This window comes from Sphaerodactylus townsendi, linkage group LG04, assembly GCF_021028975.2.
Source record: "Sphaerodactylus townsendi isolate TG3544 linkage group LG04, MPM_Stown_v2.3, whole genome shotgun sequence".
NCBI lineage: Eukaryota > Metazoa > Chordata > Lepidosauria > Squamata > Sphaerodactylidae > Sphaerodactylus > Sphaerodactylus townsendi.
The window spans coordinates 35,086,547-35,110,939 of record NC_059428.1 but is presented as its reverse complement, the minus strand read 5'-3'; the positions used below and the strand labels follow the sequence as shown (position 1 = coordinate 35,110,939).

At 43.3% G+C, this 24,393-nt stretch overlaps 1 protein-coding gene across 4 annotated transcripts in view; it reads right to left on the bottom strand.

Moving 5' to 3' along the window:
* Window positions 1-24,168, bottom strand: part of B4GALT4 (beta-1,4-galactosyltransferase 4) — a 36,559-nt gene extending 12,391 nt beyond the window's left edge. Inside the window, exons 1-6 of one of the 4 annotated variants that reach the window (XM_048492665.1) lie at window positions 24,051-24,154; window positions 18,808-18,864; window positions 16,754-16,933; window positions 13,721-13,838; window positions 6,241-6,682; window positions 3,597-3,829 (exon numbers count right to left, since the gene is read on the bottom strand). In XM_048492665.1, coding sequence (XP_048348622.1) covers window positions 3,597-3,829; window positions 6,241-6,526 — 519 coding nt within the window. In that variant the 5' untranslated portion in view covers window positions 6,527-6,682; window positions 13,721-13,838; window positions 16,754-16,933; window positions 18,808-18,864; window positions 24,051-24,154. Of the gene's footprint in view, window positions 1-3,596; window positions 3,830-6,240; window positions 6,683-13,720; window positions 13,839-16,753; window positions 16,934-18,807; window positions 18,865-23,010; window positions 23,954-24,050 lie in introns of those variants that run through there. The other 3 variants (XM_048492667.1, XM_048492663.1, XM_048492666.1) reach the window with 3 other exon arrangements.
* Window positions 24,169-24,393: the final 225 nt, after the last annotated feature.

The following is a 24,393-nucleotide window of genomic DNA, read 5'->3' as shown; positions in this document are numbered from 1 at the left end:
CTTGCATTTTAAAACATCAAAACAATAAAAGCAGAATAGCCTATTATTGGGTCTATATTGTTCATTTCCCTGCAAGTCATTCTAATGGCAACAATGACAACATTCCCCCCTTTTTAAAGAACTTGTGACCACACTTTCAACCCAAAAAACCTGGTAGCTCTTGAGAATGATGACAGAAACATATATTCCTAAAAGAATTCAGAATATTCCAGACCAGCTATCATCAGGCCAAACAGGAAATGAATAGAAGTCTTCCTGAAAAAAAGGTGTCACATTTGCTGCTTATTACAGCGCTGGTTTTGCAAAATCAGTACTAACAAAAATTAATGCCAGGCCATTCATGGCTTGTGTTTTAAACAAGTCAACATGTGCATATTACTACTAGGACAGCCGGTGGTGACCAAAACAGCAAATGGTCAATTTAGAGTCAAAATTCCAGCTACATGTGGGTCTCTACAATTAACAGATGTAGAAGCTCTTGTCCACGGAGCTGAGTTGCCCTTCTTCATTAGTCTCAGCTGCTGCACGCAAGCTCACACACACACACACACACACACACACAGACGGAGGTGCTTCTGAGCCACAAATCTAATGCAAGTCCTCCTACCAACCCTGACTCAACTTTGGCAATAATCCCCCCACCCCCACCCCCCAACACACACCTCCCAGATATCATTCCTCTCCAACCTATGAAGCTGCTTTAGACTATGTGGTTCATTTAGCTTAGTACTCTGGCTAGCAGCAACCCTACAGAATCCCACACAGAGATGCATCTTTAGATCCACTACCTGAAGATGCCAAGAATGGAACTTGGCAAGAATTGGAGCCTTCTGCATACCTGGCAAGTGAGGATGATGAAGAGGAAGAAGAGCTTGGATTTATATCCCCCCTTTCTCTCCTGTAAGGAATCTCAAAGGGACTTACAATCTCCTCTCACTTCCTCTCCCCCAACAAACACCCTGTGAGGGGGGGTGGGGTGGGGGCTGAGAGAACTCCGAAGAACTGTGACTAGCCCAAGGTCATCAAGCAGGAATGTAGGAGTGCGGAAACACATCTGGTTCACCAGATAAGCCTCCACAGCTCATGTGGCAGAGTGGGGAATCAAACCCTGTTCTCCAGATTAGAGTGCACTTGCTCTTAACCACTATACCCGTGGTGGCGAACCTTTGGCACCAATTGGCCATACTGGCAGGGGCTGATGGGAATTGTAGTCCATAACATCTGGAGTGCCAAAGGTTCGCCACCACTGCACTATACCATGCTGGCTCCATAGCCCAGTGGTAGAGTGTCTGCTTTACAGACTCAACCCCTAGTATCTTCAGCTGAAAAGATCAAGCAATAGGTGACAAGAAAGCTCTTTATCTGTAGCCCCTGGAGAACAGCTGCCAATCAGGAGACAATACTAGCTTTGATAGGCCAGCCCAGTATAAGATAGCTTCACATGTTGCTCTACCATCCATGAAATGACTCCTGTACAGCACCTCAGCCCAGTAATGTTCTTCATTTCATAAGCTGTGGCCTGCAGCATTATTCAGAATGGTCTAAATGAAAATCCTTGATTACCACAGACAGGTTGTAAAGGGTTTGTTTTCATTTCAAGTCAGCAGATTTGTGTCAATCTGTAGCACCTCCACACTCGTGCCCACCAAATTCACCTGGATTTGCCAGACCTCAGGGGAATCCCAAGCTGTGCTTTTGATAAGAGACTAAGAAGCAACAGAAGAATTTCTTGGGCCTTGCAGAGCCTCCAGCTCGCCAACCTCAACAGAAACCTCAAAGAAGCCTGCAGCACGGACTGAAAATTAATGTGAACCTCCCAGCCTTGTTTATTCCATCTGAACAAGTAACTCCTGATTCTGTCATCATGGTAAAAACATAAGGAGAGCTCTGCTGGATCAGGCCCCAAACTCCATCAATTCCACCATCCTGTTTCTCAAGACAGTTAGCCAGATGTTTCCTCAAAGTTCTCAAAGTGGGCCATGAAGGCAAGAGGTCTTCCCCGCTGGTTTTGCCCCAGCAATTGATCATTCAGATGTATGCTGCTTAGCAAGGCCAATATCCATAAGTAATCACGGATGCAACTCAGGAGTCTGGTCCCTCAAATCCATTATTTTTCAAAATGCCTACAACAGGACCGTTTGGAATGACCCTTTTAAAAACAATGTGGGAATAATGACGAGCAAAAGCAGAATTTGCAAAAAGGGCCCTTTCTGTTAAAGGAACAGGCCTCTAATTGTAACGGCCTGTGAAAATTTAAAGCAGTTTCCCTTCTCTCCCACGTATACTGCATTACTTCTTAGATATAATATACTGTCTTTATTTCACTGTTCTCCTATTGTGAAATCCAGTTTCCACAGCACACGATGGTGTTTTATACTGAATGAGACCACTGGTGTATTAAAGTCAATATGGTCTATTCTGACAGGCATCTTCAGATCCTCTATCTTCAGATCCTCTTGGGGAGGGGAGGGAGTGAGGGCTGGCATGCAAGGAAGGGGAGAAAGCCCGGCATCTGGACATGGCCCACCTACCCTAGTGCAGGGAGAGGGAGGGGAGGGGGTGGTATGCAAGGAGAGGGGAGGGAGGAAGGGAGGGGTGGCATGCAAGGGAGGGGAGGGAGGAGTCGTCTCAGGAAGAAGTCTTTCATTTTTACCTCACACTTGATCTTTTTAACTGAAGATGACAGAGATTGAATTTGGGACCTTCTGCATGCCAAGCAAACACTGTTATTTAATAAAGTTTCACTGTATATGGCCTCAAGAACATAAGAAAGAGCCTGCTGGATCAGACCAGAGTCCATCTAGTCCAGCACTCTGCTACTTGCAGTGGCCCACCAGGTGCCTTCGGGAGCTCACATGCAGGATGTGAAAGCAATGGCCTTCTGCAGCAGCTGCTGCTGCTCCCAAGCACCTGGTCTGCTAAGGCATTTGCAATCTCAGATCAAGGAGGATCAAGATTGGTAGCTATAAATCGACTTCTCCTCCATAAATCTGTCCAAGCCCCTTTTAAAGCTGTCCAGGTTAGTGGCCATTACCATCTCCTGTGACAGCATATTCCAAACACCAATCACACGCTGTGTGAAAAAATGTTTCCTTTTATTAGCCCTAATTCCCCCCCCCCCCCCCGCATTTTCAATGTATGCCCCCTGGTTCTAGTTCATCATGAAGACAGCAGTTAAATCCAAACCATGCCCTATGCCAGGGGGAAGCAACTATTTGAGCCAAGCACTTTTTTTTTCAGGATTTGAAAATAACCATGTTGTAGCAGCAACAGTGCATGAAGGTAATTTGCCACCAGCTTGCTCAGCTCATCTGAACTGCTTTAAGCTTTGAAGTAGAAGACATAATGAACTCATCAGCACTGATGCTCACAGGGACTTTTAAGCATTGGTAACACACTGAGACAGATTCATATCAGAACTGGGCAAAAATGATCCAGGGCTTGTCTTAGGTACCATGTACAGCTCCAATTGAACACACAGGCATACCAGCCAAAAGATATATCCAGCGGGGCTGGGAGAAACACCGAGGCAGCAAGATCGGGATTCAGAATTCAGTCCTAGGTGCTGACCAGTTCTGTGTTCTATATGGGCTCACCTGGTGAATCACAAAGATGCCGTAGTCCAGCTGCTGCCGTTGCAGGAACGGGTGAAGATGCTCCAGCAGGTAGAGCAGGTGCCTCTCTCGATTACGGTGTGGGATCAGGATGGCCACTCTCTGCTGGGCTAAACAGTCTTCTGGGTGATGCCGTCCCTTTGATACCTGAGGATTCTCCTTCTGCACCTCTTCCAGGGTGAGAGAGGCCCTGAAGGTGAGCTTGCTGGGGCCCCCTATTGGAAAAGGCAAGTGCTCAGCCTCATTTCTGCAAACTGGATTTCTTTCGCCTTCAAACAGCTTATATAAGTGACAGATATTTATTTTATTTATGTTATTCATTCAGCTTGTACCCCACCCATTCCCGACAAGTCAGGCTCAGGGTGGCTTCCAACAATAAACAAGACACTGTTTAACTACACAAATACATTAAAATCCCAACATAAAGCTGAACTAAAACCTAGATTATGCCAATACAACAATAAGAGCGTTGTGTGTTTATTTTCTGTCTGGGGACTCTGAGCAGTACTGGTCTCGCCTTCAGGTGGCAAAGCTAAACTAAAACCTAGATTACGCCAATACAACAAGGGGCTCAGTCATTAGGAAGAGTTAAAATAACTAAATCAAATGAAGACATTACAAAATAATTATGGAAAAGGGGGAAGGGAGAGGGGAGACCTACTAGATGAAAATGGTCGGTGCCCTAAACCACAGGGCAAGGGGAACAGCTCAGTCTTGCAGGCCCTGCAGAATTGCATCAGATCCTGCAGGGACTAGGTCTCACTTGAACGAGAGTTCCACCAGGCTGGGGCCAGAGCTGAAAAGGTTCTGGCACCAATCGAGGACAGCCAGATTGTTTTAGAGCCAGTTATTGTATTGTCTGATGAGCAAAGTCTTCTTGCGGGAGGGGGGTGTATTGGGAGAGGGGCCCCCGCAGTTAAAAGTATTGCTATCAAGCAGTTACTGTATGTGTGTTATGTCATGATGTTGAATTTTCTAATTTGCAACAAAACCATTTGAGTATGAAATCCCAGTAAGCAAGGAGATTTGCTGGAAATGTTCAGAACATTTTTATAAAGGGACCAAAATTGCAGTAGAATAGAACAGTACAGGAGGTAGCCTTCATAAAGGAATAGGACAGTAATCTATTACAATGTTTGCTGTATGTAACATCTTTCTTTTACTGTGCTGTCTTTTACCTTTTGTAATACAATCTCTACACTGTTTATGGTACATAATGCCTTAAACAGTCTTCTGTTTGCATTGCTTCTTAAATTTGTGTAATCCTAGTCCTATTTCGATGAAATTGGATGTCCTGGGCTGACTTATTGTTTTCCGTATCTTCTAAGCTACTCTGAGTCCCAGTGAAACAGGTAGGATGTAAACAAAGTTTTAAAAAAAAGGATGGGGTGCTGTGTGGTTTCCGGGCTGTATGGCTGTGTTCTAGCAGCATTCTCTCCTGACGTTTCGCCTGCATCTGTGGCTGGCATCTTCAGAGGATCTGAATGCCAGCCACAGATGCAGGTGAAACGTCAGGAGAGAATGCTGCTAGGACACGGCCATACAGCCCGGAAACCACACAGCACCCCAGTGATTCCGGCCGTGAAAGCCTTCGACAATACCAAAAAAAGGATGTTTGCGGAAAAGAAAGACGAGGCTGGCAGGCCATACATCTCCCCCCATTTCTCCGTTATCATGGTCACCTGTCAAGCCCTTGTCCCCTCCACCAATCAACTCTAACTCAGAGCTTGCCCAAAGCTGCCAGGTGATTGCACAGTCTTAACACCAGACGGGAAAAGGGCAAGTGCACAGCTCAGAAGGCAATACTGACAACACAAGGAAACCTAGCGAGCTGGCCTATAGTAAGCTTAACAATAATGGTGGCCACATTCTTACATGACCAGCACAGTGCAGATTTCCCAAGGCTCTGAACATTCAAGCAATGCCTGAATAACAGAAGCCCAGGAGATAGCAGGACTTTCTGGTAGGAAGCTCCCGCATGAACACTGTAGGCCCCTAGGGAGATGTAGCTCTGATATGGGACCTAGCCAATCCATGCAATTCTGGCAGTCAACCTTTACCAGGAGAGCATACAATCCAGCCTTTGGGTTCCCATGCTGCACCAGTAACATAGATCAGATTGTAAAAGGGTAATAGAGGCAGAAGGTACCCTCTCTCGTTCCTAGAGGGATCATATTTCCAGGCAAGATCAGCGAGGACCCAGTCATCAGTCAAACAAAGAGCAGCCCCAAGGTGCTTGCTTGACCCCTACCAAAAAGAGCACTCAAGTTGCTCTGGGGCTGCAGGTAGGATAACTACTCCTGTCTCTGCCATTAGCCAGAAGGGATTTTGAGTAATTCTGTGTTTATATCATCAGGTTTAATCTGGTGCTTGTTAACTGAAAAGGTGGGGTATAAATCTTCAAAACAGCAAACAGAAGAGCCATATCAAACACAGGAGAACAACATCAAGATGCAGAACCCAGAAGGAAGAAAGCCCCATTTTCAAATGTTAATGATGTTTCAGGCCCGCACACTTCAGATTCAACTCAAGTCACAAGTCACATGCTGTACAGCCTTCCTACCCTCAGAACTCTAAAACCAAGCAAGATCTTCAATTCAAAACTAACAAGGGTCTGGTCACTTACGTAGGTAGGGAGACAGAGGAGGGCAAAGGGACTTTGTGGTAGGCAGTTTCACAGTTGGTAGCTTCACAGTAGCCCTGGCTTGCCTGCCCAGATCTTCCTTTTGCTCTTCAGCACTAGTGGTTGATTTCCGGAAGCTTGCCACCGCGCTTTTTGCTTGTGGCGTTTCGTGCACAGCATCGACCAAGTACGAGGAGGTGGCCCAGCCCACCAGTAAAATGCACGCGGTGAAAAGCATCAGCAGCTTGAGTTTGTAGGATACGTGAAGACAGGCATAGCTCAAGCCCATGGCCCTTCTGGCGTTACAAGCTTCTCCTTCGGCACAGACCCCGACGTAGTCCCAGCACACCACGTTTCGAGGACAGGGGGGAAGTCACAATAATACACAGAGTTCTGGGGCACTGCATTCTGACCAGGCTCCTTCAGCTCCGCAGCACATGGCTTTCTAGCTCAACAAGGAACAGAAACCAGATGTTACAAAAGGTCAGCCTGTTCAGAGACTGGGGGGAGGAAAAACATTATATTCTGGGGTGCTGTGTGGTTTCCGGGCTGTATGGCCGTGTTCTAGCAGCATTCTCTCCTGAAGTTTCGCCTGCATGTGTGGCTGGCATCTTCAGAGGATCTGATCCTCTGAAGATGCCAGCCACTGGGCAAGCAAACATCAGGAAGAATGCTGCTAGAATGTCCCTAAACCCTAAATACACAGCACCTGATTCAACCATGAAAGCCTTCAACAAAACATTATATTCTATTTCTACCACTGATTTGCATCAAAACTTTTCACCTCAAGATAATTCACCAAGCACAGAGGATATGAGCAGACATGGGGCACAGGAGAGCTAGGCATTGATCCTGACTCCTATTGGACTTCAATGTAATATAGCCCCTGCAACCCTTAAAGGGGAGAAATGATGCCATCCTGTTGACAGGAAACGGATCTTCTGAGAAAGACACCAAAATAGGTCTTTTTCTGGAAAACCAGTCAACACGATGGCATCATGAATGTCTGGAAAACATCTACATGCATGTCTTCTGAATGGCACTTAAGCAAACAAAAAGTGTTGAAAACTGTTCAGAACCAGCTTTTTGGACTTTGCATAAGAATTTGTTGAAAAATGTCTCGTATCTAACTTTCTAATCTAATACCTTTAAAATTCAACGGAATTAAGAAGAAGAGTTTGGATTTATACCCCGCCCTTCTCTCTTGTAAGGAGACTCAAGGTGGCTTACAAACGCCTTTCTCCTCTCCATATAACAAACACCTTGTGAGGTAGGTGGGTTCCGAAGAACTGTAACTAGCCCAAGGTCACCCAGCAGGAATGCAGGAGTACGGAAACACATCTGGTTACCACTCAAGTGAAGGAGTGGGGAAACAAACCCGGTTCTCCAGATTAGAATCCACCTGCTCTTAACCACCACACCACACTGCATTTTTCTTTCTGTTTAAATGTTCATTATTAATTCTTATTTCCACAGCATAGCAGCATGGCTTTGTTTTGTGACTGTATAATGAATGTGACTGTATAATGAATGTGACTGTATAATGATCAGAGGGTTGGAAGAGACAGCTAAGCTGTGAACCCTGTGAACCCTTTTACATCCCAAATCGCTTTTGTCCTGACAAGGGATTATTTATGGTCTCTTGGTGCCACTAAACCCCTGCTACTATAGAAAACAAACTCACAAAAAAGCCATTTTGAGAAGAAAAGGTTGAGCAAAGAGAAGGTTCTACCATTCATGTAGCGGTAGAAAGTGCTGTCAAGTCACAGATGACTTTCAGCAAACCCACAAAGTTGTCCAGGCGAGAGACACAAAGAGGTGGTCTGCCACTGCCAGCCTCTACATAGCAACTCTGGACTTCCTTGGTGGTCTTTCATCCAAATACTAACGTCTCAGCCAACCCTGCTAGGTTTCTCAGAGCTGACAATACTGGGTTAGCCTGGGCCAGACACACTAAGGCTTTACCATTCATACTGCCCAAAGCAGCTTAAATAATTCTCCTCCATTTTATCTTCACAAAACCCTATGATGTAGGTTTACACTGAGTGTGTGTGACTGGCCCAAGGTCACCCAGCAAGATTCCGTGGCGGAGTAGGGATTTGGAACTGAGTCTCCAGATGGTAGTCTGAAACTTTAACTATTACACCACATTAGCTTTCATGGGTGACTGCTGTGGAACAGTAGAAAGTGGACAGACCTTCATGAGTCATGTAAATTATTTTGTAGCAAACTACCCAGTAGCTGTTGCTAGACCTGGCCCCAATAAGTCTATCCCAGGGGTCTGCAACCTGCGGCTCTCCAGATGTTCATGGCCATGCTGGCAGGGGCTGATGGGATTTGTAGTCCATGAACATCTGGAGAGCCACAGGTTGCAGACCCCTGGTCTATCCTCAACAGCTCAGAAAAGGGCTCTGTTCCCTCTCCCGGTCTTTTACTCGACAGAAACCAAAGCTTCAACCAGCAGAACTGTTGTGGTTACCTAGCACAGGCATAAAGGATATTTATTTCTTAAAGGTAAAGGATATAGGGTGTGTGTGTGTGTTTAGATTTCAGATTTTTCTTCAAACCTGAGTTGCTGAAAGATATGCTTTGCCTATGCATGGCTCAAGTCTCTGGATTTAAGGATCCACAGATCTGGCCACATGGAGAATTAGACATACTGATAAATGTGAAGTAACGATGGGTTTCATCCTGACTAGATATTTCTACTTCCACTTGTGAAGCTCAATTTTGTTGTCTCCCCCGTCTCACAGCTGTCTGAAACTGACCCCTAAAATTCTATTTTATTCTATTGGGGGGGGGGGTAAGAGGATCTTGAGAAAGCGGATTTGGGGGAGCCTTTGGGGCTTTTGCAAGAGTGGGGAAGAGAAAAAATCAGAAGAAGAAAGGAGACTCCCTTGTGCCCATGGAACATTAGTCACATTCCAAGTTGAGACCTTGTTTTATAGGTATTAGAACACTGTTCCTCCAAGTGACAGATGCAACTTTATAATAACATACGCCCTTTATGACAGGCTTTATCATACAGAAGATGACATGAACAAGGAAGCCGAAAGATCAAAATAGAAAGTCTACTGGAACACTTTGATAGTTATAATAAAAAGACCGCAGTGGATTACACAGATGATAAAGGTTTATAGCACTGAGTTAGGATTCTCAGGAGATGTGGTATTGGCCTAGAATACTCACTCAGACAGGACAGAAGTGGTTATTTAAAACTCCAGATTCAGTAGCCAAAACCAAATAATGGCCAATCCCCTGCCCCCAATAATAACTCTGCATATACTGCCTTTCAAAGTGACCCCAGTTAAGCTTGTAAATGGCTTAAAAATTCCCATTTAGCAGTGCACTAGATTTAACTATATTTAGTTGTAAGGGATGGGAAAATGGTAGCAGGGGTGAAACAGTCCTTGAAGGGACTTAGGAGAAGTTAACTGCAGCTGACACCCTGCAAGACTGTTGAGTTTGCAAGAACAGAAACTTAACATGCAAACAATTTCACACTTTCAGCAGCAAAATGTCATAGTGACTGACAGCGAGGACTGAAATGACCCATTCAATCAAACAGGATTTTCCTTCACAACTCAGCTTTGAACATTAGAGAAGCACTTCATATCGTGAAAGGGTTAACAGCTATATATGTTTTAAAGTTAAAGTTTAAAGTTGGATGCCGATAACTACTGAATAAATAAATAAAACTACTGTATTTTGGAACGCTGTATTTTAATGGGTTTTTCAGAAATTTGGGTAAATGGAGCCTATATTACATATATTTATATTTGTATTTCGTTTAGGTGCTCTATTTGCTATATCTTGCTGAGGTTATGTTGTACACCGCCCAGCGCCCTCCGGGGGAGGGCGGTATATAAACTTTTAATTAATTAAAATCCAAAAAACTAAATCTAGTGAGCAAATTGGTAACTGAGGTTTTTAACATTCATTTCGGGGGGGAGGGGGAGGGTCATACCCACCCCCCCAAAATGTTCTAGTTTTAACCTCAATTATTTTTAAAGTAAAACTGAAACAGGGGGAAGATGAACCAGTGGGACACAACTCAATCTACTATTCCTGAGGAATGCGTGAAACAATAAATGAAAGCTGGAGGAGAGAACCACGTATGTCATTTTGGGTCCCCACTGGAAAGAAAAGTGGAATATAAACAAAATAAATTAATCTGACATGGTACAGATTTGCTTAAAAGTTTTGTGATATTTATTATAAATGAAAGCTGGAGGAGAACCATGTACGTCATTTTGGGTCCCCACTGGAAAGAAAAGTGGAATATAAACAAAATAAATTAATCTGACATGGTATAGATTTGCTTAAAAGTTTTGTGATATTTATTATACCCATGGGGCACCATGAAACCCCACTGGCAAAAACATTTAATATGTCCCTTGAAAGTTTAAATGTATCATCTTTGGTAAAAGAGTGGTTAAAAGTGGCAGACTCTAATCTGGAGAACCAGGTTCAATTCCCCACTCCTCTACATGAAGCCTGCTGGGTGACCGTGGCCTACTCCCAGTTCTCTCAGAACTCTCTCAGTCCAAATACAGGCAGGCAAGGGCAAGCCACCTCTGAACGTTTCGTTTTGAAAACTCTAAGCGGTTGTCATAAATCAGTGGTGACTTGAAATGACACACACACACATTATTGGTAAACTATGAAAAGCATTAGCTGTTCCATATGTTTCCAAACAATTTTGGTAAGATTCTTATTTAAAGCTTCCCATGAGATACGTTTGTGTAAATACAGTTTGCAAGAGACCAAGGATTTCTTTACCTCTCCCACTCCCCAATTTATGAACAGCCTTAAAAAAAAAGTATTTTAGTGAACAGACAGGCTACTTGATACAACGCATGTGCAATGAATATAGTTTCCTAAAAAAACAATATGGAGTAGCTTAAAAACAAACAAACCATTGACCACCCAGTGAGAGAAGGTGTTCCTTCCTCAAGCAAACTGCAGAATGCATTCAGTGAACCAATAACTCCATATGTGATTTTGATCTCCACCCTTAGGAATCTCTGGAATGCTACATAAATCACATCTACTAATATTTTTCCTTCTAATGATTTTATCTCACTGCATTTGTGTTTCATTTGTACCCAAACTTTAGTTAAACAACAAACAATTATCGGATTAAGAGCCTGTTCTCATGATAAAGCCAGCCAGGAAGGCTCAAATGCTGTAAGTGCCGCGCAGAGAAAACAAGCATGCCAGTCGCATTCAAACCTGTGGCACTTCAGCAATCCCTCCAGATTGTAATTAGCATCTATTTTAAACATCGACTGTAGAATGTTCTGTACAGCACCATCCTTTAAGACAACTGGGAAAATCAACTAGTGCTTAGAAAATCAACTAGTCACTGCCTGCTTCACTTCCGTGGGCTGAGGCGCCAGGAATAGTGCTTGAGATGTGGGCCTTAACTGGTCAGCTGGACAGTCTGGGAGGAGAAAGTGGACCTCTAGAAAACCTTTAGAAATCCTGGTCCCAGGCTGCTTAAGTGTCTTATAAGATACAAGCCAGCACTTTCAGTCATGCCAGGTGATATACAACCAGTGCTGATCTTTTAGCACTTTGGCTCCTGTATCCCACCACAACAGCAACCTGGCCATTGCATTTTGGACTACTGGATAGTATTCAAAACCTATAAACTCTAACTTGCACGAGATCACAGCATGGATCACAGAAGCCAAACCTTACTGGCAAAGTCATGGTCAGCATTGCAGTGGAAACTTATTAAAGGTGCTATGCGCCACAGAGGAGACCTGTAACTCCAAATGCACCCCGGATCTGGCTGCACCCCCAAGCTACAAACCACCTCTTTCATGGGACAAGCAACTCACTTCAGGACACGTTGACTCGTTATGCATTGAGCAGCTTCACCACTGACTACCATAACAAGTCTTACTTGAACTGAGAATCAGTTTATCGGTTCTCACCCATCTCGTTACCTTCTCCAAGCACACAGTCAGGACTTCAGTCATACCCAGCTCAGCTGTTAAAGAGAAACTGTTTCCCTTCCTCCACCTCTCATGCGCTTTGACCTAACTGGCTACTTTCTGATTTGTGGTAAATCGGTTTGCCATAACATCTGAACTGCCTTCACCTTCTCTGCAAACCAGGACGGCAAAATAAGAACAAACCATATTTCATAACCTTGGTTTGGAGAGCAAGTGCAATCTAGTTTCCTGATTCATGTCCAAGAAAGAAGCATGGCTTACTGTGGATCAGGAAAAAAATGATACTTTGTTGAGCACAGGGAGGAGAGGAGGAAAGATATATGTGCACGTCCTAGAATTCCCTAGATTCATCCAAGTAGTGACAAATTGTTGAAGGCTTTCACAGCTGGATTCAACTGGTTCTGGTAACAGACTTCCCTCTGTGATACACCTCTGAAGATGCCACCCACAGATGCAGGCAAAACGTTAGGAACAAGATCCACCAGACCACGGCCACACAGCCCGGAAAACCCACCAGAACTAGTGACAAATTGTCTAAACCAGACCAATGTCTTAAATCAATATACTGTCTTTCTTTCAAATGTATCAATCTGCCCTCGTTTTGCAACATAAAACAATGAAGCAGGAGGCAAAAATGTTTTACAGTTAAGCTTTTTTAAAATACACAAGTTGATCAAATATTGCATCCATTATTATTCAAAGTACAAATGTTTATCCTCTGTTGAATAATCATTTGGATGTTTACTTCCCATATCAAGGCCCAATATTATCCTACCCAGCAACTACCAGCTGTTCTTTCTGAACATTCTGGGAACTTGAAGAGAACAGCCCTAAATAGGTCCACTTAAGAATTCTACTCAGGTCTATTCCATAGGGCTTACTTTCAAGAGAATGATGTAAGAATTGCATTGTAAATTACAGTCTTTAGGTTGTGGGAGAGAGCACATATTGAGCAGAAACTTTCAACTTCGTAATTGCTCCCCATAACATACGAACTATACATAAGCTATATGCGCTGTCTGATATAAGTTCCGAATTATGCTCCTGGGCTTGGGAGAACACGGTATGGCAGTTTTGTTAGAGTAGGACTGGAGGGACCAGCCTTAAAATCCTCAGCTATAAAGCTCACTGAGTCTCTCAACCTAACCCACTTCACAACCTTGTTGTACGATAAAAATGGAGGAGTGGAAAACCGTACATGACATCCTGAAATGGATGAAAGGGTCTATTTAGTTGCGACTATATTGTTCAAACTGTTATAGCAGCTAATTGCTCCTCATGCTATTCAGCAAACAAAAGATCAGAAACCTGATTTAAAGCACCTTGATATAAATCAATTCACCTTTTGTAAATGTTACATCGTGAGGTATTAGCCAAAAGTGACAAAGAAACATTCCAACAAAGCATATCACACACATGCCATTTCCAGTACTACTCGGGGCCTCCAAAAGGTGCATACCGTAACTCTTTTTGCACAAGTAGTACAGAACAGTTTCAGAACGTTTGTTTGCACTCACCTTCTCAAAACAACCGCCTTCGTTTTTTTATTTTTTTGCCTATTTGTAGAAACAGTGCTTTGCTGATCTATTGATTCGATGCTTTGTAGATCTGTTTAATCGCTGCTTCATTGAATCCCTGAAACAGAAAAAAAAAAGCCTCACAAAATTATGACAATGACGAGGCAAGGAAGAAAGGAGGGAAGAGAGTGACTAAAAAAAATGATGGACCAGGCACCGAGGGTGACGCTCTGCAATGACCAGGGATGTGAAAAGCAGTCCGTCTTTTCAGCCCAAAAGATAAAACAATTTGAGCATGACTGAACCACAACCGAAGCCAGCTTGGAAACATTTCAACAGAAAAGATCATGCTAGAAGGGTTTTCAGAAACGATGGAATAGAGGGTGAATGAAACGATTCCAGCACCGATGGGGGGAAATGAAGTGAGAAAGTCTACCAAGGAAATGTTTCGTTGTTGTTCTGGAAATGTTCTAAACAACTTGTGCAAAAAGGGCCCATTTCTATAGTGACAATGGACAAAAGCAACCAAAAATATTTATACGGGAGGAAATGGGTTCAATATGAGCTGAATGCACAAACAATCAAAGGTGAGTGACGGAAGTATCAGTCTTTTCAACAACACGCTAAGCCAGAAGGAGAAAGGTTTGAACAGATCAATGCTTCTAGGTGATATCACTACACATATGTATGTTATAGAAAGAGAAGTTAGGCAAATGAATGGGGAATCAGGGAAAACCTGAATATAATCTGAAGTGGAATTCACAAACGTTCTAAAAAGTTAGTAAATATGCAATAATCTGTATAATTTAGAAGAATGCAGCACTGCAACCACAGCCCAGAGAGATGAACAATATCAGCTTGCTTCTACAGATGAGATACCAGTCAGTATTCAGAAAGCACATGCAGGCAATTATAATCTGGTCTGCAAGTTTTACGTATGAACTTACTGAAAAGTGGTAAGGTTTCCCAAGATCAAAATTAAAACACTGATAAAGCACTACCATAACTTATTTCACAACACGCCTATAAATATTTATGGCGGCAATTAAGCTACAGAGAAGTGGCATAAAACTCATGTGCAGAGACCTCAAGGGAATCTCAGGGCTGCACCTGCTGAGTCATGAGTCCCCGTAAAGCTGGCATTTTTTGGAAGGACCTGTTGCTAAAGTCCAGGTGTAGACAACAAGGGTGGCACACCACCTGCCTCACTTTGCATGAGGGAGGAAAATGGAGTCACTGAACATGGAGTCACTGAACATTGCACTGAGCAATGCAGAGGATTGCAGAGTCTCTGCAGGAATGCAGAGTCTCTGGCTCTTCCTCTTCTGGTTAGACTGGTGTCACCTCTGATGTCATGAGCTTCCACGGAAAATGCCCCCCCCACACACACATCTAGGCTGGCTTAGGCCGTTGGGCACGATTGCTTCAAAGCAAAGCCACCGACTACCACCAAGCTTACTCCCAAGTAATGCACGCCTTGGAGCCAACCGTTTTTCTAAACTAAAACCTCGGTATTCAGGTTAAATTGCCATGTTGGCACTTTGTGATAAATAAGTGGGTTTTGGGTTGCAGTTTGGGCACTTGGTCTCGAAAAAGTTCACCATCACTGTCCTACGACTTAAAGGAATAAAGCAGATCTTGATGGATTGAAGACCACTGCGGAGTGTAGAGCATTACAAGAAAAACATTGTGATCCTGAGATCTTAGGATATAGTACAACTGCCACTTGAGAACAGGTTGACCCAAGCTTTTCTTCTTCCCTTGTGTCACTTGTGGTGTTTTGAAGATGGCAGTCATTTATTGCTTCTCACTTTTCTTTTAAAGTATTTTATATACCAAGGAATATCAAGCGAAGGGGATTCAAAGTATTTTTCTCATCTTCCCTTTGACAGAAACCAACAATGGGTTGCAATTTCACCCCTGTGAGAACTAAATGAGTCACAAAGGTATGCTATGATGAAGCATTCAGAAATGAGTAAATATTGCGTTGCGCAGCAAAAGCAAGAGAGATTACAACAGTCAACTGGACTCTCATAAAACATATCTGCAGGATCATCTATTTTCGGCTCAACCACCTTCAACAAGCCTCAGTTTTCTGTGCAACAGAACATTTGGCTGCCCCTTTCAAAATGAACCATTCTCCTTGTCGGGGCCTATCTAAACAGGACTTTGGGTATGATGTTAAGGTATTATGGTAGACACGGCAAGACACACAGAACAAATAGAAAATGAGACAACAGAAGAAATGCTTTAGAAAACCTCAGAAGGGTTAGAAAAGCACCCATGGAGTCAATCCAAGCAGTGGTGCAGAGTGGTGTAGAGCCAGCATGATGTAGTGGTTAAGAGCAGGTGGATTCTAATCTGGAGGACTAGGCTTGATTCCCCATTTCTCCACCTGAGTGGCAGATGTTTATCTGGAGAACCAGATGTGTTTCCGCATTCCTCCATTCCTGCTGGGTGACCTTGGGCTAGTCACAGTTCTTCAGAACTCTCTCAGCCCCACCTACCTCAGAAGGAGTCTGTTGCGGGGAGAGGGAAAGGAGCTTGTAGGCCACCTAGAGTCTTCTTACAGGAGAGAAAGGTGGGGTATAAATCCAAACTCTTCTTCAGTAACAATTTTTCCTGCAGCCAGCATGACCAGATAAAAGGGAACTGGAAAGTACCACTGATAATACTGTAAGTCAGGTGACCTGAAACACTGCCATAGGTGTTCAGAACAAGAGGGAATAACAGAGGCCAGAGTGAAAGGATTGGTTTTTAAAATCAGCTCCTTTCCAGACTTTTGGTTTAACATCCTTGAAGTGGCCCATTCATGAAATCTGGATCACACACAGAAGTCACTCTATGGCTTCTGTGGCCATCCTTACCTATTCAGCTGAACACCTTTCCTCTGTCCCCTAATGAGCACTCTGTCAAGCATCCATGCAGAACTGCACAGAGTAGAGGCATTCTAATCACAGAGGCAACTACACCACTCATTCCCATTTTCCTTCCGACCTGAGCTGGAGAGAGAACGAGTGCATTAAAACTTACTTAATCCTGCCACTGCTCTCCTCTTCCCGCGGCAAAGCTGTTTTGTTCTCCTCGCAGCTGAGACGGCTCTGGTGCCAAGAAGCAGACACACTTCATTCATGAAACCCCACACCATAAAGAACTCTCTGTTGACTCAGGACAGATTCGGGAGGAGGAGTCTGCTCAGAGCTGCAAGAACCACTGGAAAGAAAAGTCAACAGTTTCAGTCTTTTCCTATTAAAAGCCACTCCTCTCAAGCTTTCACTTATGTACTTCTTTTTCCCCACCCATTTTCCTTTCTGTCAAGAGATGGAAAGGAGACACACTGAGGGAACGCAGAGAGTGGAACAAGGCATTCTCTGAATGCCTAGGCAAGTAAGAAAAGCCACAACCATCTGCCAAAGGCAACAAGTTCACCCCCATTTTCCCCTTCCCTCCATGGTTTAATTCTTGGGAAAATTCAAGGTACAACATCTACCCTCCATATACTGTCATGCTTGCCAACATAACCAATTCATCTTCCATACTACAGAAGTTCTGCTGTGTCACAGCCCAGAAAGGAGGCTTTCTTAGCACAACACATTGTGACAACATTTCTTTCAGCCAGAGGACGATCAAAACAAACCTTTCTTTTCTGCCACTTATCAAGTCTGGTATTTGGATAGTTAAGAGTGTTCAAAATGAAAGGAAGAAAAATAAATTGTTTCTTGCATAAATTTACAAGCAAGAGTGAAAATAAAAGAGGTTCCAAAAAATAAAAACAAAATGCATTAGACGTTTTATATTATTTTTCATCAAGGGAAAAGTGAAACACATTTCCTGATGGGGACACATTTCCATAAAAGCAAGAGTGCATAAAAGTGCAACACATTTCCTGATGATGTGCTCACTTTTATGTGGCGGGACAGCGGCTCAGGATCCATTGCACAGACATGCCCAATGTGGGACACAGGAAGCAACAGGAGGCTTATAACTGTTTTACTACTCAGATGACTTTTGGTCTGGAACAACAGGCCATTCGTCTCAAAGCAACAGGCTGGAGTTAAGCCATAAGGAAGCAGGTAAATTGAAAGGACACATTGCACAATTAATTTTGGTTAAAACTAGATCTACTCAACCCAATTCAAACACATTTATAATGTCTGGAAGGTACATACACAAAGCTTGGTTATGATACAACCTCTTTACCCAAAATTTAAGCCTGCTTTAAATATTCTGTTGTAGGGAAAAAGTCTGACACATCATTTGAGATACTTACTGGAAATTTTCCTGTCATTGGGGATTTAAAATCAAACTTTGGTGGTCTGTTTTCATTGTGCTTTTTCTTAAACATAGATTCCAATATAACCTGCATAAATGGTTTCCCCCTGCTAAAATGAATTTCCTTATCATTCAAAATGGAGAGTCAGCTCTTAAAGCACAACGGTCACACTTTTGAATTGCTCCTCACATGCTAGCAATTGTAAACTGAACGACATGACCTTATCAATAGCATGTAAGATTTTAAAAGCATTCGATAGCTGTCATATGAACAAGACATAATTTTAAAAGCTCGTTTACTCAGAACCAGAAAGAGGGATGTTTCTTTTGTGTGTGTTTGAAATATTCAGGTGGAATATTTCAACATATCTCAATCCAGAGAATGTAAGCCTTTCTTGAAATCCATGGGGCAAATAAGTTATCATAGGACCTCAGCACATTTTCTCTGGACAGGGGCCAATGTCAGCACAAACGATGGTTATAGCTGTAAACTTGATAAGTTTATACTACCATGTATGTGCTTTCCCACACGCGAGCAACTGTTCCAATTCATTCTGCAAACCCTTTTGGCTACCACTATCTAGCTGAAGAGCAGCCATAGCTACCACAACACTCTCTCCCCGCCCCTCTCTCTCTCTCACACACACACTCACACACACACATATACACATAGTTGTTTCTATTAGCAAAAGCTAAGTCAGAAGAATAACACCCAACCCATCTTCAAGCAAATTATCATTTCATGGGTTGGCTGTGCCCCAAAGCTATGATTACTTAATTAATCGGAAGCAGGTTAATTAAAGAGGTGTACCTACCTTGCATAAATGCTCCAAAGCTTCCGTTGCACAAATCCATATATAATAAAATGAACTCTGCAGATCATGAAAGGCAACCAATTAAACAATAACCTTCACTCTTTAATCTCTGTGCAGAAGCAAAAAGTCTCCTAACAGCTACGCCAGGGGCAGCGACTGTTTGAGATGCAAAAACCTGTGATCTTGACCACAGTGACTTGGGAACGATCCCTACTGAATTCACAGATGTGCAGGAATAAAGTGCCATCAAGCCACAGATAGCTTACAGCAACCAGTAGGATTTTCAAGGCAAGAGACTTGCCATTCTCATTCTCTGCATAACAACCCTGGTGTTCCTTGGTGGTCTCCCATCCAAGTACTCATCAGGGTACTTGCTTCACCTTTAAGATCCCATGAGCTCAGGCTAGCCTTGGGCCATCCAGGTCAGGGTGAATTCAGAGATGCTGCCAAACAGCCATGAATAGGAAACAGGCTACAAAGCAGATTTAGTAGCCCAAGCCTTGATAAACAAAATGAAGTCCTCTTCTCGTTTCAGCCTGGTTCTTTGCAACTGTTCATGCTACCATTTCTTAGCTTTTGATCGCTCTTGGTCATCAACCCAAATGACAACTTTTCTAAGAAACAGGACGTTGATCAAGGCATCCTCTTGACAGAGAAGCACTACAATATGAGAGCCCTGGCTACAGTATCAGAAATCACATAGCCAGCCCTGCTGTGGAGGGCACATCAGCTTTCACCACCAGCCTCTAGGAAGAAGCATGAGAATGGGGAGAAATGTAAGCCCCTGGGACATGGACAATATACCCCACTAATTTTTCCCTTCTCACTAGACACAGTGTGAAACAGACTTTTCTCCGTGATACACCTCTGAAGATGCCAGCCACAGATGCAGGCGAAACGTTAGGAACAAGAACTACCAGACCATGGCCACACAGCCCAGAAAACCCACCACAACCAATTCTTCCCCAGGTTGCCTGGATTGTTTTCTCTGTTTCTCAAAAGTAACGACAGGGAGGGAGCTAGTCTTGTGTGAATGAATGCACATTGCTGTTCATTGTCCATACATTGCTGTTCAAAGCAACATGTGGACATGATATATAGTTGTAGCAGAAGAAAGAAGAGTTTGGATTTATATCCCACCTTTCTCTCCTGGTAAGGAGACTCAAGAACGCTTACAAGTTCCTTTCCCTTCCTTTCCCCATCTTGCAAAAACTTGTGGGGGGGCACCTCACTTTCTTTTGTATCTTTCTCTCCACACTCTCCCCCTTCTCTTCTCGGGGCAACTTTTCCCTTCTTCCTTCTCTCATCCATCTTCAGATACATTTATTATTTATTCATATCTGCTTTTTTCCCCCAATGGAGACACAAAACTGTTTACATCATTCTCTTCTCCTCCACCTTAGCCTCACAACAACCCTGTGAGGTAGGGCAGGCAGATAATGTGTAACTGGCCCAAGGTAACCCAGTAAGCTTCCATAGCACGGGGGGGGGGGGGGGGGGGTTCGAATCTGGGCTTCCTTGATTGAAGTCCTAAATTCTTAACCAATATGCCACACTGGTTTGGGGGGTAGCTGCTGGTGAATACGGGCAAGCAACTAAGCCTGGATGAGCCATGCAAGTTGATGGTAGCAAAGAGGAGAGTGTTTTAGGGCATGATAAAGAAACTTGCTGTTTTAAAATAACCTAGGGATGTATCAATGGGCACAAAATAATGCACCAAGGATTCGAACACAAAGGCTACTACTTACACATTTTTATAAGTTAGCACTTATGTATTAAGTCTCTTACAAAAGACAACAGGAAGAAGAAGAAGAAGAAGAAGAAGAAGAAGAAGAAGAAGAAGAAGAAGAAGAAGAAGAAGAAGAAGAAGAAGAAGAAGAAGAAGAAGAAGAAGAAGAAGAAGAAGAAGAAGAAGAAGAAGAAGAAGAAGAAGAAGAGAAGAAGAAGAAGAAGAAGAAGAAGAAGAAGAAGAAGAAGAGTTTGGATTTATATCCCCCCTTTCTCTCCTATAGGAGACTCAAAGGGGCTTACAATCTCCTTGCCCTTCCCCGCTCACAACAAACACCCTGTGAGGTGGGTGGGGCTGAGAGAGCTTCAAAAAGCTGTGACTAGCTCAAGGTCACCCAGCTGGCGTGTGTGGGAGTGCACAGGCTAACCTGAATTCCCCAGATAAGCCTCCACAACTCAAGCAGCAGAGCAAGGAATCAAACCCAGTTCCTCCAGATCAGAGTGCACCTGCTCTTAACCTCCTACGCCACTGCTGCTCCCGGATTATCCAAAACACTCTACTGTCTTTCATAACTTCATAAATTAAAGTCAGACTTTGATGCAACAAATGAGCTCCAAGCAGGGTCATGGTTTCTTTCAACCAACTAATCTGCATGAGAACCAGTCTGGTGCAGTGAACACAACAGTGTTCAGTGTTCTGGAAAAACTGCTCAATTGTGGCAATTTCACCAATTATTTTGGTCATCACATAATAATTCTCTATAAACATATAGGAAATTATCCAGAAAGCATTTATAACTTATGTTGGCAGGACTTGTCAAGGTGAATAAAACATTAAATTGAGGTTCATAACTATGCCATCACTAGAACAGGACAAGGAGGGAAAGTCTGGGACACACAATAGGAACCAAAGACCCATTGCTCAATACCAAACCTTCAAGTGGCCACTGAATTGAAATTTGACCACAAATAATCTTTTATAGATCTCTTCTTAAAATACACCTTAAAAATGTGTACTTCCTTTCTACTCAATGGGTATGCAAAGTGGATTACATCATTATCCACTTCTCCATTTTATTCTCACAACAACTCTAGGAGGTATACTAGGTTGAGAGTATGTGACTGGCTCAAAGTGAAGATTTGAATCTGGGACTCCCAGATTCTAGCCCAGTGCTTTAACTATGCTGGCTCTGTAAATATATCATTTGCTTCTGAGTAAATAAGACCATGTGAACCCTACAGCTGTATGGAAAAGAGACATAAAATAGCATACATAACAGGTAATCACGGCCGGTGTTCTGCACTCAGGGAGTCAGGAAGGGGCATTTGTCCGTTATCGCCTCGTGTGTTAGACCACATGTTATGATCTCAAAAGTTGCTGATTATTATATATGAAGACATGGTATATGAAAAAGCAGTCTTTCAAGACATGCTTCATTTTTTCCAATTTAAACTAGAGCACATACAGGAGCCTTCGACTCGTTTTTATTTTCCACTTCATCTTTTTATGCCGTACTGAAACTAAAAATTGGGCTCATGAAGTTTTCCTGTATTTGATTACTAGAAGCAACTGCTTATACAAGAATAAATGTTGACAGCTTGCCATAGATATATATAGTATACCTCTAATTTTTCTGCAAAAAAAGGTATGTACCAATGAACTCAGAATTAAACTGCTAAGTAAGGTATAGATTTGTGTCCATAGCACCTTAGAGAACAATAAGATTTCCAGGGTCAAAGCTCCCTTCTTTAGACACATGGAGAACTCAGTCTCTATCCCAATCAGAAAGTGGGAGAGGTGTTGTACCAAACACTTGTAAAAGAGGCAAAGGTACAATGCATATGGCATCAAGTAGGGGAAATGCCTGGGGGCAGCATCTGAAGTAAGATAAGAATCTTGTGCTTAGGCTTCTAAGAACAAAGTGAAAACTTAGGGAGCCTTTGTAATGCCTGATTTATTTGCAAATACACAAGCAGAGCACAATGAAAGAAACCGGCTCCTGTCATAGTGGGCACAACTGTCAATGCTGTTTCTGATGCCATACAGAAGAATGAACTTCTACAACTGACCAGATTGCTTCCAGTTCTGCTAATTTTTGTTTTAAAAAAACACATTCCAGCACATTCTGCTTTCTGCCTCGAAATTCAAACTGCAAAATACTACTTTCTGCTGTATTTGCCTCTCCTAGACTCTGGAGAATATCCATTTCTAAGGCAAAAAAGCTAGCTATTAGGAACCAATGCAAAGGTCTCAGATTTTGGGTGATCATTTGCCCTTCCTCAGTGAGCACCTGGCAATGATACTCTCACCCAGATGCAGTTTCCAAACTGCTGGTCAAAAGCAATACTACATAAAGCATGTTAAAATAATTAAATCTGGAGGTTAGCAAAGTATGTTTAACTACACTTCTCCTTGAAGGTGAGGGTGGTTAACCAAAATTAACCAAAACATAATTTCACAGATATCAGACATACCTTAGGGTTTTTTAAAGCCACTATTTCTTTTAAAGTGTGTCCCTTATGTCTTAAGGTCACTCATCCACAAATATTATTGGCATCCCTTCCTTGAAGCATTAGTAGTTCCATAACATTCCGGAGAGCACGGCTCAGTTGCATTCCTTGAATTTTCTTCAGATATCCTTCAACAGGTAATTCTCAGGAGAACTAGCCCCCCTTCCCCCCCCCCCCCGCCTTCTAGCATCTTTTTATGCCCTGTTTCTCCATTGATCTCAAGGGATATACACAATTCTCTTTATTTCAGGCTGTGAGGCAGACAGGTAAGGTTGAGTAAGCCCAAGATTACTTTATGCCAGAGTGATGAGTTGAATCTGGGCAGACACCCTACATTAAAATCTAGCCAGACACTAGCCCCTCTTACACCTCATCCATTTAAACCTCCAGAAATTTTCAGACCGCTGAACAGGGCACCTTCTTATTATTACCTATTTGTTAAACCCATTTGTATAATTATCTCAGAAAATGACACGATGCTCCAAAAAGGGAGAAATCCAATTATCCCAATTCCACCTTATGATAGGAAAATGGTCCTGTCCAGTCTCATAAGATCCAGCTGCACATCCCAACAGTTAATCAAGTCCACTTTTGGGGAAACGAGGTGCAAAAGTTCCTGTTCAGTGAATCTCTGAGCGTTTTCTAACCTTTTCCCCCTTTATCACCCAGTAATACCAGATTGCTCGCTACGTTCACAACATATTGCCTGCAGTTGGGACTCAGGAACGGATGGTATCAGGTCTCTAGTGATCAGCCTGAATACCCCAGGGAGCTCAGCACTAATAGCTTGCAGCCCAATTCTGCACAAAAGCAAGACCCACTATGGTCAGCGGGGCTTACTCTCCAGAAAGCGTGCCTGGGATTACAGTCTTAAAGCAACCCCAGCCGCCCACTACCGCGTGCATATGCCAAAACGCCGCTGCACTTAAAAGGACTTGCTTGCAAGTAAGCACGCATCGGCCGAGGCTGCATCCCTGCACCACACCCGCCGCTGCAGCAGTTACCAGTCCCCGCTGGCCCGCTCCGTGCCTGCGCCGAAGTTCCTCTTCCCGTTACTTCCCCAGCTGCTCAGGGCTTCGGGTATCAACCCAAATCCCCCGCCAACCACAGAGAAGAGAACGGCTCGAGCGCCTTCCACAACCATAGAGTTTCCAAATCCCGGCAGGCTAGAGCGTCATAGCCGGTGGCCGCAGGACGGTTGCCTGGAGACGAGGCCTAGTAATCCTCGGGAACGTTTCTCCAGCCTCCAAGGGACGCTTGAGAATTGAACCCCGCCGTAGCTCTACCCTGTCTTAACTGTGTTATAACCTTTTGCCCCGCACCCACCCATGGATGAAGAACTCAAGA